The sequence below is a fragment of the Phaenicophaeus curvirostris genome, chromosome 26, assembly GCF_032191515.1.
Source record: "Phaenicophaeus curvirostris isolate KB17595 chromosome 26, BPBGC_Pcur_1.0, whole genome shotgun sequence".
NCBI lineage: Eukaryota > Metazoa > Chordata > Aves > Cuculiformes > Cuculidae > Phaenicophaeus > Phaenicophaeus curvirostris.
The window spans coordinates 715,922-733,026 of NC_091417.1; the positions used below are offsets into that span (position 1 = coordinate 715,922).

The 17,105-nt window shown below is 48.4% G+C and overlaps 1 protein-coding gene across 10 annotated transcripts in view; it reads right to left on the minus strand.

The window, feature by feature from the left end:
* Nucleotides 1-17,105, minus strand: part of TANC2 (tetratricopeptide repeat, ankyrin repeat and coiled-coil containing 2) — a 171,813-nt gene that overhangs the window by 101,099 nt on the left and 53,609 nt on the right. For 6 of the 10 annotated variants that reach the window (XM_069876941.1, XM_069876939.1, XM_069876938.1 and 3 more), the window contains exons 4-5: nucleotides 8,255-8,326; nucleotides 4,008-4,187 (exon numbers count right to left, since the gene is read on the minus strand). In XM_069876941.1, the coding sequence (XP_069733042.1) occupies nucleotides 4,008-4,187; nucleotides 8,255-8,326 (252 nt within the window). The remainder of the gene's footprint in view (nucleotides 1-4,007; nucleotides 4,188-8,254; nucleotides 8,327-17,105) is intronic. The other 4 variants (XM_069876945.1, XM_069876943.1, XM_069876942.1 and 1 more) reach the window with 1 other exon arrangement.

The following is a 17,105-nucleotide window of genomic DNA, read 5'->3' on the forward strand; positions in this document are numbered from 1 at the left end:
AGCTGATGAATGGTGCAGTGCTGCTGTTGTCTTGGCAACGCCGGGAAAAAAAGCAGCACCATATAAGGAGTTGTGACATGGATTCTGGGAACAATTTATACTAAAAGGCTCTAAGCCTTTGGATGCTTTAAAGCCGCAGCATCCCCTTCTCCTCAGCTGGATACAGGTTTTGTTGTTCAGACTGAAGCAGTGGGCACAAATCATCACACACACCATTGCATCAATCGAAGACACATCTGTGATGGGAGCATTGTACCAAAAGCCAACAAAATGACATGATGTTGTGGTGTTTCCAAATAACTGAAATGCAAATAATTGAAACTATTAAGTAAAGGAAATGCCAGGATGGCAATGATGCCCCAAAGCAGCATCTGTGAGAAAGGAAGGCACCACGGAGCCGCTGAGCCGGCACCGCTGCATGCAGGTGGGCACGGTGACCATGGGCGCAGGCGGGGATGAGCCAAGCTGCAGCACCATCCCGTGGCTGAGTGTCTGAGCAGCACTGCCACCGAGCCAGCCGCTCCTCCTGGAGCCAGGGACACATCCACCCCAGCCTGTCCACCCGTGGCTGCTGCATCACGACAGCTGCTGCTGCCCTAAAGCTGCTCCCACTCAAGCGGCGCAGTGACGAGGTAGCAGGAGATCCACGAGGCCACGTTTCTATCCCACCCTATTACAGAGGGAAACAAATCACCCTGTTTCACACCTTCATCAGGTTCCTTTCACTTCACACACCACAATCCAGAGCACTGCAGCTATGCCACCAGAAGCCGACACAACACAGCAGTTCTGAAGTCTCTGCTCACCAAGAAAAATACAAACTTTTAGAGATCCTTTCCCTTTATTCCCCTATTTTATCTGAACAGATACCGGCGTGGCGGCTCCCCAGCGCTCACACCCGAAGCAGCGGCCTCACTGTCTCCCTAGCCAAGTTAGCACAGGAGTTTCAAAAGAGGTCAAAGAGGAGATGTTTTCTTTAGGAAAGAGGATGCAATCAACTGCCTGAACACACCTAGAACATTCTTGCTCCTTTCTATGAAGTTTATTCTTCGGGAAAGTTCCCACACTACCAAAATGCAAAGAATGAATGTTCTCAAAGCAGGCGATTCGCGATGAAACTGACTCCTCAGGTCGGCGCCTTCAAAGACATTAAAGTATCTAATTCTCACTGGATACAGAAGGAATGAGGCCTTGGAGAATCCGAACCTAAACATCCAAGCCACTTTCAGAGCAATTATGACTTATTCCCTAAATTTCTTGCTAATATTCCCTCCTCACCCCATGCGCTCTCACACACACATGCTCTTTCTACAAGACTCTGATAGCTCGGAATCTGTCAACAGAACAAACAGAAACAGTCAAATACAGTGATTAGCCCTGCGCATATAAATTTACACCATGTGAATTAAAAACCTTTCCCTAGGAGGAGTCGGAGCAGCAGAGGACTTTGTGCAAACCCTCGACACACGGCAGGTGCCACAGTAATAAAAGCACAGGTAATCGAGTCTTTCAGCTTAATATCTCATCCCCTAATAAGGCTGGGCGCCTATTTTTGGCATCAATTCGGGAAAGCACTCAGGTACATCCGTCTCTACGAGTGCCCTCCTCCTGAACAGCGCTGCATTCCTGAATGAAGGTGCACAACACCATGGTGTTATTTCCCTCACAGCCCCGGCTTTGAGTCACATCCAATAATGCTTAGGATGTACAGTAGAGTATTTCATAGAAGTACACAATGGTTGGGGTTGGAAGGGACCTTAAAAAGCTCATCCAGTTTCAACCCCTGCCATGGGCAGGGACACCTCCCACTGGATCAGGGGCTCCCAGCCCCATCCAGCCTGGCCTTGAACCCCTCCAGGGATGGGGCAGCCACCCCTGCTCTGGTCTTCACCCGGTGCAGGCACGACAGCGGTTTTTCTCAGTCACTGGACCGTTCAGCAGAAAGAGAACTGCAGCTGTACTGAGTATTTATCAACCTCTGAATCCAGCCAAGTCTCTGCACACAGAAACCCCTGATAGCAACACCTCAGCGAGTGACCTCAGCTCCTGCGGGAAGAGCCTTAATGCACCGCAAAACACGTTCCTGTTCCTTTTTACCAAAAGGGGACAGTTTAACTTTTCTGTGGAGGAAAAGCTGTTTAAAAATCACCATGTTAAGAACCTTCAAAGATTATATTACAAACAGATGAATAAATAGACAGATTGCATCACCGTTTCTAATGGGCACGTTTCTCTACACCATACAGGCTTCCTGCCCTTTTTTAAGAGCTAAGATAAACCCCAAATTAAGGCGACACCCCCTGATGCCCAGGAGAAGGAGCCATTCCAGTAGCTGCTCCCCCTTCCTGATAAACCTACTGATAAACCTACTCTACTGCCAAGGCATGCTCACAGGCAGATCCAGAATGAACGTGAGCAAATCACTTCACAAAAAGCCTAAAAAGTCTTTTGTATTTAACTTTTCGTCTCTGAGGAACTCCAGAAAGCACAAATGCTAAAGCTGGCAGAGTGATGCTTTGTTGCAAATGGTTTTAGGAATTAAATCTTCAGTAAAAGAAGAAAAAGATACGTGACAACAAAGTTTCTGATCTAACAAACAGCACCATCCACTATCTGACCCCTCCGCAGATCTGGAAATCACGGCGTGACTGTGTTAGTCACACACAAATGTATGTAAGAAGCCAACAGCATGAAAAAGCCCTTACAATTGGATAATTTCTCACCAATTTTCTCTGCTCTGAAGGTCGCTTTGAAAAATCCATGTGTCAACTGTCAGACAGACAAAAGCCACTCTTTGTAATGCTGCGGTTTCCCAGAATCACCCCCAGCTTCTTCCAAAAGGAATCACTGCTGGTATTGTGTAGGATTAACAACCGGACAGCAGAATGAGACAAAGCAGAGGAGGAAACCATCACGGCCAGCAAGATGCTGTGAAACCTCTCCATGTCTTTACTGTCCAACTGCTCGTTCTCACCTAAGCACTCCCACATCATGGGGAGATTTAGGATCCATGCTGCTTATCCAGACTGAGTTTGCTGTGATGGCTCCTACAGGACTGCTCTAAAAACAGAGGGCACTGGGAGAAACTAGGGTGAAACGCATCAGAAAAAGCACAAGGCTGTGAACCTGTCTTTGCAAATCTACTATTAACTCCACATTTCTTTTATTTTACAGACCCTCCTGCCTGACTCTCTGGCACCTCTGAGGCTCCACTGCTACTGCACACACCCAGACCTCCATGAGATTATTGCAAAGTCCCTCTGCCATGAGTCAAGAATCTCGATTCCTCCTCTCCTTTTCAATTTCTCCTTTCACTAGAGGGCAAGGAGAACAGAAGGGACAAAACGTATCAGATCTCTCTTCTGTAAGCACAGATCTGCTGATAGTGGGTAAGCATTCTTGCTGGAGGTTTGTCTCTGTACAAACGCAGCACACGGGGTGAGCACTGGGAAAGACAGGTATGGAGGGACAGCAGATGCTGGGTGAGAAGCAAGAGTTTCAAAACTGCCTCCAGGAGAACTATGATGTACCTTGCATGGATGTCAGACTGCAAGTGCTTTTGAAATCCAACTACTTAGGCGTTCAAACCGCAATCACAGCACATTAGATAAACAAAACAGTTTAAAAATAGGCATAAACTACAAAAAAAACCCACTTTGCTATGTAAGTTCATAATTTTGCTGATGTATTCTCCCAGCATTCAAAATTTTAGCATCAAGTTCTTTAAAACTACTGTACCACTTCCACTGTGCATGAACCCAGATACAAAGTGGAATGGAATCACATTCTCAGAAAACTAGAGAACATTTGTAAAACAGAGATTCCTTTCAGAACAGAAAGATTCCTCCGTCAGGATGAAACCAAATCTGTTCCTGGTTTTGACCAAAACAGCTGCTACAATAAACAAACAGTGACCTGTACACAGAAGCTTGTTCAAAGCGTTTTCTTACAGATTTTTGCACCAACGGACCTTAAAAGCCCCACGGAACTTTATTTAAAGTCCTTACCAGTTAACTTCTTCACAGGTTGTAGCCGAACACTGATAGACTGATGTGTGAGTAAGGGGGAGGATGGAAGGGAGCGGGACATGCCCTCCATAATCCGAATGTGCTGCATACCTTCGGTCACGGGGAGTGGCGGAATAGCGTAGTCTGGTTCAAAAGCACAGTCGTTCTCTGTGGAGGTGCCTGATGGGAACATAAAGATAAGAGAGAACTGGTTGGAATATGAGGGAGTCCCCTGCTTTCATCACTCCTAGGTGGGGATGGTCTGGCTAGGGGCGCTGCACGGCCCTCACACCCCTGCGGGGAGCAGGGGCGGCTGCTGGCTCATGCTCATCGTGCAGAGTCTTGCCACTGCCCTTGAAGAAATCATTTCTGGAACAGCACCTCATCACCTCTCTAGATTATGAACAGCATAGCCATGAATAATTTATTCTGATTTTCTTTCTATTTGTCTTTCAGAGTCCCAGAGCCCCACCAGTTCCAATGATAACTCAGACGATGTAATTGTCATTTTACTGGTAGGCTTTTGTGCATTTACATCACGGATTTCTAACAAAACCCCTTCAAGATAAAATAAATCTTGACTCGAGGACTGTTAGCCTAAAACCCCCACAAATGGAAGAAAAAAACCCTCCAAAAGCAGCCACCCCCTCCAACCGTCCTCTTCCAGCCACACAGAAGCACCTGGAGCCACACAAAGCCCACCTGGAGATTGCATCGCTACAGATCCACACAGCAGACAACAAACAACATGGCAACGTGTAGATAAAGGCACATATTGCTAATTGTTGCAATAAGTATTAATGACAAATGAAGGGCAGATGCTCCATATCAGCCAAGTTCTCCCTGTTGCCAGCAGAACATAGAATCATCGCCCTTAAAGCCCATCCAGTTCCACCCCCTGCCATGGGCAGGGACACCTCCCACTAGATCCAGTTGCTCCAAGCCCCATCCATCCTGGCCTTGAACCCCTCCAGGGATGGGGCAGCCACAACATGGAAAGCTCTGCTCAAGGCCACTGGGCTCCCCGCCGCCAGCCAGTTCAATTGCCAACCCAACAAGTCACCTGCCAAACCAAGTTAACGTCGCTAGCGCTAATATTTTATTATGGATAATGGGAGGTCACCTTTATGCCACACCTCAAGAGATGGACTTCAGCTCTTAGTGCCCATTGATGATTCTCCTCTGTAAAGGCATTTATTATTCCATGCCCATCGGAGAGCCATGTGGCTGGCAAGAGCAATTTTCGAAGAGAAAAATGGAACTCCTGGACAGAGTGGGCAGACAAAAGTGGGGAGAAAACCCACGGGTGAATGCCTGCAGTTTGTGGTACTCCAGAAGAGGGCAATGGATTAACTGTTCTGGAGAGCCAAAGGACAAGAAGAACAACCGAGCAGATTATTTACAATCAGAGGAAAACCCCATATTGAAGTAGCTTTCAAAAGTCTCGGACGAGCTTCTGACGTGTACTAGGAGGTATTGTCGTTTGTGGCTGAAATCCACCTGCTGACGCCAGCTTGTAGGAACATCGCTCAGCATTTCCGTATCGTTCTCTACAAAAAACCCAAGCAAGCACTGACACCCGTTACACGCGCCCTGACAGCTCCAAACAAGACTTTTCCTCTCCTGCTGATGGAACACTTGCCACATTCAGGGCAGTTTCCTAAACACACATGTAGAGCCTCATCCTTCCAGAGGTGAGTATTCTTCTTATTTCTGTACGCTCTGGTACATCTGCTGCACCTCAGTATCTTTTATTCATCAGAAACTGTCATTTTTGCCACAAACCAGGAGCCAGACACTGATGTTTTTCTATTCATTTCCTGCTGCTTTAATTAACTGTGCACACAAACGTTCTAAGGGAGGACGCTCCTTTAAGGGGACAGAGCATCACTGTTCTTTTTGTGTTTATATTAAAAGATGCTGCTGCTGACAAGACCGTGCATTTTATTTACATATATATACACATATACGCACATATTTAGAGCCAAATATCTATGTAGATAGATATATGTGTGTTTACATATACATAAACAAGTATTTGGCTTCTCTTGCAGCCTGAGAACACTGGAAGCACTGTCTTCCACGGCTCCCCTGCCATCGCCGCCATCTCCACGGGAGGAGCAGATCAGCATTGCTCCTCAGCCCCAGCACTGCCAACTGCAATTCCCAGCCCCATACAGAGCTTCCTGGACATAAGCTGATCCAGGAGCTCACTTTTCCCTGGGTTACTGTGAGCTGAGCATCTCTGCTGACTCTGCAAGCCGACTGACAATTGCTCGCGAGGGCCCAGAAAGGCAAACGAGCATCAGAGCCAAATGGGCATTGGCATTGACAGGAGCAAGCTGCGGTGCTTTTCCAAAATACATTTGGCACCAGACATGAAGAAAAGGATTTGCCATCATTGATTTTCAGTCTTAAAAACTAAGTTCGCATTTCCTCAGGCCAGATTCGGGGGTTTATGGGAATTACAAGCATTACGGACCTTCTAGAACGGCAGGTCTAAGACAGACCCAAGAGTCAGTCTGCATTTCACTGGTCATTAAGGTGTAGTGCTCTGCTCTCTCTCTACTCTGCCCTCGTGAGACCCCACCTGGAACCCTGTGTCCAGTTCTGGAATTCCCAGGAGAAGAAGGAGATGGAACTGTTGGAACGGGTCCAGAGGAAGCCACGAATATGATCCAAAGGCTGGAGAACCTATACTCCGAGGACAGGCTGAGAGAGTTGGAGTTGTTCAGCCTGGAGAAGAGAAGGCTGCAGAGGGATCTTTGAGCAGCTTCCAGGACTGAAATGGGCTCCAGGAAAGCTGGGAGGGGCTCTTGATCAGGGAGGGCAGGGATAGGATGAGGGGGAACAGATTTCAGCTGAAAGAAGGGAGATTGGGATGAGATCTTAAGAAATGTTCTCCTGGGAGGGTGGGGAGGCCCTGGCCCAGGCTGCCCAGAGCAGTGGTGGCTGCCCCATCCCTGGAGGGGTTCAAGGCCAGGTTGGATGGGGCTTGGAGCCCCTGATCCAGTGGGAGGTGTCCCTGCCCTTGTCAGCATTTTGGAACTAGGCCTTTGAGGTCCCTTCCAAGCCAAACCACTCTGTGATTAGAAGTTCACAGCATTGTCAACCAGTTTTAACCTACAACCCAGGGCAACTGGGAGCAGTGTCTTACAGAGAAATAGAAATAATACGAGCTTGATGAAGTTTCAGGAGTGTTTTCCCTCCTACAATTCAAACACTTTACAGCAAAACCAGTGAACTCAAAATACCCACAATGCACTATTTTCATTCCCCAGATGTAAAAATTTTGCTCTCATCCTTGCCAGAGTAAACAACATTGTCAAGAGGGTAATTCAAATAGTCACCTCTCAGTCAGAAAGAGCACTGGGTTATCAAGCCCTCAGGCTCGGGATCATTCACGACTGAACTGGAACTCAGACAGGTTGTCTACAAAATCTACTTAAATAAAATCTTAATGCAGAGTGCATACTTGAAATAATAAATGTCAAGTATTCCCAGATAATAAGGCTTTATAAACAGCTGTAATGCTTGGGCATCACACAAAGCAATGGGGAAGTTTAAACATGAGTAAGGTCCACCTCCTTTCAGTCGACTTGTTCATCTGAGCATAATCAGAGTCATGGAATGGTTTGGGTTGGAAGGGACCTCAAAGCCCATTCAGCTCCACCCCCTCCCATGGGCAGGGACACCTCCCACTGCATCTGGTTGCTCCAAGCCCCATCCAACCTGGCCTTGGACCCCTCCAGGGATGGGGCAGCCACCCCTGCTCTGGGCAACCTGGGCCAGGGCCTCCCCACCCTCACAGCAAAACATTTCTTCCTAAGATCTCATCTCAATCTCCCCTCTTTCAGCTTCAAACTGTTTCCTTTGTCTTGTTCCTGCCCTCCCTGATCAAGAGCCCCTCCACAGCTTTCCTCGAGCTCCTTTCAGTCCTGGAAGCTGCTCTAAGGTCTCCCCAGAGCCTTCTCTTCTTCAAGCTGAACAACTCCAAGCTCTCCCAGCCTCTACATCACACACTGCTCAGGGACGCTCATGCTGCACCACACATCAGCCTGAACTCCTTCAAACCGCACACAGATGGCCTGTTCAGTGAATATTAAGAAATCTCTAGCTATGTGGGTAATAATGATGGTTACCAAACTCCATAAGAATACAGAGCCCTACGTAAAACACAGAACATATGTAGAGAAGGTGAACAAACAAGACACGAGTCACTGAGGCAGAACAACACGGACGTTTACCTTGCCCAGATCGGCTCTGGCGGGAGTCTACACTTGCCTGTCTTCGGTCTGGTGGCTCCTCGTTCCCTCCATCTGCACGAGAACCAAAACAGCAGAAGTAGAACATCATACTGGACAGGTCAGGCAGATGCAACTTTTCCTTCAGTCCCATCACCTATCTTGTCAGGGCAGCAGAACAAGAGCTGCCTCACGCGTCTCAAATGGGGGCAAACTGCAGACTGACTCCTGCGCTTCTCCTTCCCACTTCTCCCCAGCTCAATGAAAATGGAATCCTTGGGATCTAAGCCGGCTTTCCATTTCTCCTACTGACGCAGCAGTAAGAAACTAGTAAGCAAATTGTGCATCTTCAATTAGTCCCTTCACTTTGGACCATTAGAGCAAAACATACTGAATATTGAGCATGAAGAGACCAGGAAAAAAAAAAAGAATGTTTGCTGAAATTGTTTCCTTTAAAATTATTTATCAGCTAAAACCCAGGAAGGCTTAGATGAACAAAACCACTCTCATTGTGTCCTCTTGAAACTGTTTAGGAAAGCAGCTATGCAGAGTTGTGTACAATATTCCACAATTAATTACACGCTGCTCTCCATCGATCGACTGACCAGATTAGGAACAATAGATCCACACATCAATACTGATGCTTGAGCACACAGCGTTTGTGCAAGCTGAAAGCAAAAGGAAGTCTGATGATGCAGGTGGAGAAAGAGCAAAACCAGGCATTTAAAATGCAGGATATGTTCCAGGGGTCGTAAGAGCCAATGGCCGGGGAAGGGCAAGCTTCGGGAATCTACAGTAGCGAAATAACTGACTTCTTAAATAGCTGCTTAAAGACTCAACAGGTGATTTTAGTGTTTATAGTCTTCGCTTACACTAAAAGCAGCTGCACTCTGATATGTTTCTATCTATATACATATATAAATATATATACGTTCCCAAAGTCATTTGTTGGACGGGCTTGCTGTGCCATGCAGCAAACTCCTGTATCACACGGGAAACATCCTCTCCTCTGGCCAGAGAGGTGAGTTCTGTGTGGGAGCACAGCAAGAGAATGGAAAAGGAGACAGAGAATTTAAGCTGACCCTCAAAAAGCAGGAGCACAGCCCAGGCTGCGGAGAAGGGGATTTTTTGTCTCTTCCCTTGGCAAAACACTCCCAGCCCTCAGTTTCCCTGCACAATGTTCAGGCACCAGCAGTGGGTGCCCTGCAATTGCAATGCATTTCTCTGCGAACTTTGCACGTCTCCCTGCTCACACAAGAGCTGCGCGTGAAGGGCTGCAGCCTGGAAGCACCCAGAATCCCTGTGTTTTCCCGCTGCTGCACATGCCCTGATAAACCATGAACACTGCCTAGTGGCAGGGAGGCCACAGACCACGATGTTCTCCCTGCTTGCTTTTCCATTCTGGTCACAAGAAGGTGACGGTGCAAATGTGCTCACAACTGCGACACACACGAGGTGCCTTTGTTCACCCAGCGATCCTGGTGGGAGGGATACACCGAGTGCCCCCGCAGCCCAGCTGGCAGGAGAGAGCACTCACACATCACTGCCCCCGTGTCCCCACCGGCATCACACGACGCTGGTTCCAAACGCTGCTTAGCTTAGCATCCAGGTACCACCACAGACTGGTTTGGGTTGGAAGGGACCATGAAGGTCACCCAGTCCAACGCCTGCAGTCAGCAGAGACATCATCGTGAACAGCCCCCACCTACCAGCCCACGTGCACGGCCTTGAGGTTACAGAGAAAACAAAAAGCCCTTCAGTTCCAAACATAAATGCACAATGCAAGATAATTATAAGGATCAAAAGTTTAAAAAGACAGGGGTTATCAAAATCAGGAATAGAACCCTGTATTTACAAAACCCACAGAATTGTCATCAAAGACAAACACATTTTGGGTCTGGTTTTTTTCCATTCACAGTTACTGCAAACAAAGCCCCGGCCAGGCCGACCCAGCTCATCCAAACCACACCAGGATTCTATGACCTGACCTCACGGGAAACCCTCACACGAGGGACAGGGGACGCAGCAGAGACGGAGACACAACCCCATCCTGCCATGAGAACAACCAGGAGGTCCCCATGGGCAGGGAGATGCAGCCCAGTCGGGTTAAACTACATGTAAAAACCCTCTGAAATAAGACTTCAAAATCTACTGCAATTTCAAATTAAGGCAAAGCGAAGGAATCTTAATGACAGGAACCGTTTCTAAGTTTTTCTTCAACTGGCAGAGTAACTTCTCCCACAGCACTTGGCGATATGGTTTAGCTGAACTCCGGACACCAGCAGCAGCCAGTATTTCACGAGGTCAATAACACAGTTTCACGGTCACAAACGGGTTCCCTGCTGTAGGGCCAGTGGGATATAACAGAACCAGTCCTGGTGCTTTGAGCAGCAGCGGCAGCAGAGCCGCCGGGGCTGAAACCACCCTGGGACGCAGGACGGCGACACCTCGCTGCCCAGGCCGTTCCGTTTGGGAACCCTGGATTCGGAATCTGCAATAGATTTCTCGGGTCATTTGCAAGTCGCATGATGTATTGAGGGGAAGAGAAAGATAACAGTAAATTAACTCCCCAAATAAATTTAGGAGGGTGGGAAAGGAGAAGAGAAATTTGATGACTCAGCATATATTTTGTGTGTAGTCAGCGTGTGATTGCACTCGGCCGTTTGGTGCAGCTGCAGCACAGGCCTGCGCTTGAGAGACACCCCGCGTCATCCAGCAGGCATCCTCTAACCCATCCAGAGGCTTTTAACGAGGAATATTCTGAGGAGAAGCCCAGCTGTCGCAAAGCTATCCCTCTCCCCAACGGAGATGCGCAGGCACACGTGTGCGCACACCTAACGTGCGTCACTAGCGCCCCAGGGTCGCTGCACGGACGCAGCCGGGCACGTTGGGGGCCGCTGAGGAAGCTCTTCACCCTTCGGCCCTTCCCTCGGGGTTCAGGTACCAGCAGCAGCACCCACGGGGCCTCCCACAGGCAGATCCAGCGGGACGGAGCCTCCAGCACAGGATGGAGCCTCTAGCACAGCGCCGGCACCTTCGCTCTCCAGGCAGGGATTGCAAAGTGATGAATACGTGCCGTAAAAATAGGAATAAATACCAACAAATCAACGCTGGGCAGTGGGAAAGGCTGGCGCCCGTGGAATTTCAGATGGGCTGCAGGGAGATCCGGAACAGCCCACAGTTCAGAGCTGAACAACTGAAGGGTTTAATGCTTCCCTCTCTTTGCTCCAGCTCTGCGTTCGGAGCTCACTCCAGTCCCTGCAGTGGGGGAGCAAGGTTACGAGGGAACAATCCCATATGTAATTAATGAGTTATCTTAATGTACATCCAAGAAAAGGAAGAAATCACTGTTGCTAAGGGGACATGAATTTCTGAACTTCTGAGTGCTGGAGTTCACAGCCTGGCTGGTGCTCAGCCCCGGTACCTATCAGGGCTTGGTCGTTCCAACAGCACCGTTAGTTATTTTATTTATCATAGAATCATAGAACAGTTTGGGTTGGAAGCGACTTTAAAGATTGTCCAGCTCCAACCATAGCTGCTAGCGTTTGCTTCAGTAATACTGATTATTTCTAGGCCTGACCTACTGTGTGAGCAGCGCTCTGCCCGTATCACTCGAGGAAGCGCAGTAAACCCGGCTGCTGTAACGACTGTCGGCACAGCAAAACACCACAGCTATTGACCAAACCTCTAAAAGAGGTCACCAACAGTAAATCGGGTGTGAGAGCATTGCTAGAAAACACAGCCAGCTGTGTGAATTTGAAATAAAGATCGGAACAGACCAAGACAAACCTGGTTAAGGGAGCTTCTGGAGAAGTTGCCAGAGAAACACAAAACAGTTATTTTTGGCAAATAACCCAAAGAAGCGAACGACGCAGTAAAATCCTGGCTCAGCACCTGTGTTCTCTTGTATTGAGCAGTGAGAAGGAGGAACATTTCTGCGATTTTTTTATTTTTAAATATCTCAGGGTGAAGGAATTCCATTAAGACACATGCTTCATTCTCATTTCAGAAAGATGCTGTCTCATCAGTACCTGACATCGCTCCAGTGGGACACTGGACAAGAACCACAGTCAGAAACCCAGAGAGAGCTGTCTGAGCAAGTGATTATGTGGCAAGGATACAGCAAACACTGAGAGCTCTTAATTCTTTTTCTCAATTACAAAGAGACTAAGTAATCTCAGCAATCGTGATCAGTAACAGCTTCAGAGAAGCAGCCTCCCTGCCTATAAATGGGTCTGGGAAACGCCTGCTTCCCCATCCTCCCTCGCCTGCTTCCCAGCCCTCCCTCGCCTGCTTGTCCCCTCATTCCACCAATTCTCCTTTGACAATCAATGACACAACAAACCCCCTCTGAGGCACAGAACAGCTGCATTCTTTGAATAGAAAAAGGAAACCCCAAGGGTTTCAGCGACCCTACCAAACAAACCTCCCGCACGCAGCAGCGCAGGGAGCGGCAGCGCCCCGCAAACCCCGCAGGATGCATCTGCAGCGCCCGCTCTGATGTCAGCAGCCAGCGCGGCTCCGTCAGCATCACCTCGCAGCCAGGTGTGTGCAGGGAAGGCAAGGACAGCAGGGTTTACACAAAACAGAGTGCCGGCAGCCCAATCCTCCTCTTTTAATCAAAGCAGTGTCTCTCACACACAAAGTGACCAAATATCTGCCCGGTTCTTCTATCCGACACAGCAGTTGTGAACACAGAACACATCAGGGTGGGTCAGGCTGCTCCACGCATGCTGGGAAATCTGCTGCAAGAACTGACTGCATTGATGTGCCGCTCTCTAACGGCAACCGACAGCGCGCTCCGCTACGACAGCTTATATATCAATACTTTAAATCCGCATCCGATCAAAATCCTATTTGGAAAACACAGAAGACTCACAGAAAGCCAGTGCAGCAGTCAGCAACTGATCCGCCTCCAGCGCAGCGCGGCGTCCCTGCGGAAGGAGAGGTCTGTCCTGCGCACAGCGCAGCGTAAGGCGAGGTGGCTCCCAGCTGCCATCGTGCTCCCGAAACACAGACACAGCAAAAAATAAAACCACAAATCACAACGCCGTAGGGGATAAAGTGCCGAGTCGATGTGTGCGGAGACGGCAGCCGGAGCAGCTCGCAGACCTCACGGCATCGCTGCTGCTGCAGGAGCGCTGGGTCCCATCCCTGGAGCCTGCGGCGGCTCAGCCCAGCGTAGGAGAGGCAGTTGCAAATCTTGCTCTCAGCAATCCCAACGGATTCCAGCCAAGCGAAGGAATGACGCGTGCCAAACGCACCTGCCTGCTGTCCTCCCAGGGGTGAGCTGTGCCTGGAAAGAGGCGGAACGGACCCAAACGGAGCACGAAGGGAAAGCGGGCTGGGTCTGGAGCTTAGGATAATCAAAAATCCTTCCTAACTGAGTTTGTAAGTGGGTCTTCTGCTTCAGAAAACAGACCTAAAAATATTACTGCACTAAAACCAGTACTATTAGCATTTTTATGATGAAAATTAGCAAGAACTACATTAATTTACCATGAGAATAAAGCATCTGCCCGAACCACCGGGAGCACTGCGGTGCAGGAGGGCTGTGGGTGGGAGGTGGTTACTGCTGGAATGGTAGGACAGACCTGGGTTACAGATCACCACATCATTAAAAAAGAGCTCCCAAATGTGTTGAACCCCCTAGGAAGAACTGTGGTAACTTACAAAACCCATAAAAGCCACACAAACCATGCTGTATCTGTGCAGAATTATTCTTCTGCAATAACATTAGGGATAACATTAAATAAATGGCTTCAAATTCCTAGACTTTGACCTAGTCCAGTGAACAGATCTGCGTCAGCCAACAGCACACCCCAAGCAGGGATCTTCCAAAGGGGAGCTGAGCAGTGAGATTGTACGATGCCAAAAAGGAACAATCCCATCCCCTAGTTACACCACTGCCCTGGTACCAAAACCCCAAAGCAGCAAAAGTTTCTCCACTGTGCACAGTCCGCTATGGAAAACAACCGGAGATGGAAATCCATGGCAGGGGGTTTAATATTTGGATGCAATATTGACTTAAATGATAGAAAATATGATTTTTTTCAGAATTTGTGGGCAAATATTTAAAATATTGCTTTGCTCATTGTTTTAGAAGACATTTAAAATTTATCCTACCACACAAGATGGAACATGCAGTCAACATGAAGACACTTCTTCCAGACAAAATAACTGTTTGCTAACAAAACCAGAGGGCCTGATCACTCGTCCAGAGCCCCCGCCAGCACCACGTTATTGCTGCTTAATTTTGCCTTTTACTTCTGCCTTTTATTTTTGATGAAGATCCTTTGTTAACAAATGACACAGCACCCAGAAGATAAACAATGCTGTAGGGTAAGTGAGGTCCATTAACACAGTTAACCTGGACCTTCTTTCCCCTCAATTTTTCCTTCTTAAAAGCAAACTGCACCCGCACCACCCGGGCGACGTCTCCCGGCCCAACGGGGCTTTCCCAAGTATTTCTCTGGGACAGGCTCTTCATTAGCAAAGCAGCATTAGATCATACAACAAAAATGTAACTCTGACCAGAGCAACACACCTGGGAATCCAGACCTTCAACATCTGCACCTCAGACAGCTCAATCTGGTACGGAAAGACACCTCTTCAACAACGACGTCCACGCTTATGCCCTGTTCCTGGGCCAAGTAGGCAGAGTGAGCCGCAGCAAGGTATTTCTCATCCAACAAACTAGAACCCGTAGCTTGGAGTCTTATCTTACAAGGAACTCTGTTAATGCTGACCATAATTAGGTATTTGGGAAGAACCAGCTAGTTGGTGAAGCCACTCTGAAGTGCTTAACAGCCGGACACTGCAACAACCCTGCTCAAGCGCAGCGAGAAGAGAGACAGGACCAGCCTTCGCCCTTCCTCCTCTCCGAGGTACAGCTGCTCCCTCACTGCAGTGACAATCCCTGTGCCGTTTCAGCCACGGTGAAATGGAAACGCAGCATCCTAAGTGCCTGGAGCAGGAGAACGCCCACCCTTCCCGGTGCCCTGCTCCCAGCAGCGCAGTTTCTCCCCAGGCTGGCCACCTCCCTGGGCCTCACCGTGCTCTGACACGCGGGCGGGTTCTCTTTCACTCTGCCCAAACGTGCCTAGGACAGAAACGTGACTCAGACACAGTGCCCAGAGGAGCTTCCCTTACCCCTATTCCATAACCCAGCAGCTCCTAAGAGGCACAATCTAGACCTAAGAGTTACAGAATGATAGGAAAGCAAACCTGTTTTCATTTACATTAAAGCCAAATTGTTTCTTTCCTTGCAGTGGAACAAAATTCCATTTTAGCCAGCTGAAAGATGTGGTGCTTTATATTCTGGGATAAGGAGGTCTTGCTTGCAATCTGAATGAACACGGAATGGACTCTGGTGTTTGCACCCACCAGCAGGATTACGAGTCCTTACACCTCCCAGTCTGAACAGATGTAGAATTAAGACTTGTATGCGGGGGAGGGAAGAGGCAGAAAAGGTAAAAATAAATAGTGTATCTCAAAAGGTGATCAAAGAGTGACTCCCCAGACAGTACAGCCATTCATCTGTCAAAACTCGTTACCAGGTGGGAAATCCCTTTGTTCTGTTGGTGAGCGCTACCGATGTCTGGGGGGGAAGCGTGCACAGGCTGGCGAGGAGGGCAGGGGACCAGAGCTGCCTGCCTGCCACATTCCCTCCCTGTCATCACTGACTCAACACGCGCCGGCTCTCCATCTGTAATACTCGTGTACTCCAACACGGCTGTCTGGGACCTTCAGCAACCACAAGCATTTTCAGCTTCAAGTAAAAAGCATGACAGATTTACTAATTATTCCAATTGACTGAATATGTTAAAATGTAATTAAGTAAAAACAATTAACTCTATTTGCAACATCTGCCTTTCTTAACAGCTACAGCAAGAGTTATCTATTTAGGAGGGCAAGTTTTGTCTTTGCATTTGTGCAATTAAAAGTTCAAACAGCATTTTTAGAACAGCTTAGTGGTCATCTGCCCTAAAATTAGCTAAGAAATTGGTACAAGGGACTGGAGCTCAAAATAGGTTATTCTAATGACAGGCAGTCTGCTGCTAGTGCTCTGCGATCCCTGAAGGATGGAAAGAGCCCAGTGAAAGGGATGTGCTATGAATTCAAAGCCTTACTGCACAGGAAAAAGGCTCCAAAATCCCCCAAACCCATAATCGACATGTCAAAAATATCATTTTGGCCTGGGCTGAACCCATGGGAATTCAAAAGCCATCACAGCTCTTTCCCTAGGAATGAGGCAGAGCCCCGTACCCATTCCAACCAGGGGATGCTCCCCATCTGTGGCTGCGGTCCAGCACCAGGAGACACCCGGCACTGGCTGCATGGGAACAGCAAATCCATCCGGCATGGGCACCGGCACGGGAATGCTCCCCACAACAACACCAGCTCCTGCTGCTGCCTCCAAGATGCTCTGCTCAACATCTGTCCCACCTCCCTAGGAAAGCACAAGCACAGCCTAGCAAAATGCCAAAAGTGAGCTATTTTAAGTACTGCCAGAGGTTCAAATTAACCCTGTTTCAGAACCCAAACCCACCTTTTCTTCTCTCAGCCGCCACATTTAATGGTTTGAGCCGCTATGGCCAAGATGTCCTCCTTGCACTTTAATCAGCTTCACAGCTACTGCATTGTTAACTGTTCCACACAAGCAGGAGGAGGCACTGCTGCCAATGCTCCTCTAAGTGATATCCCAAAATCACTGAGCAAATCAGTAAATCGTCACTGTTGTGACTGCAAGACCCCAATTTCACCTGCAGACCACAGTGCTTTGCCTCCCTAGATGTTCTTAATGCAATTACCTTGGTCAACTGCGCTGACTCATCCAGGACTGCAGGCAACG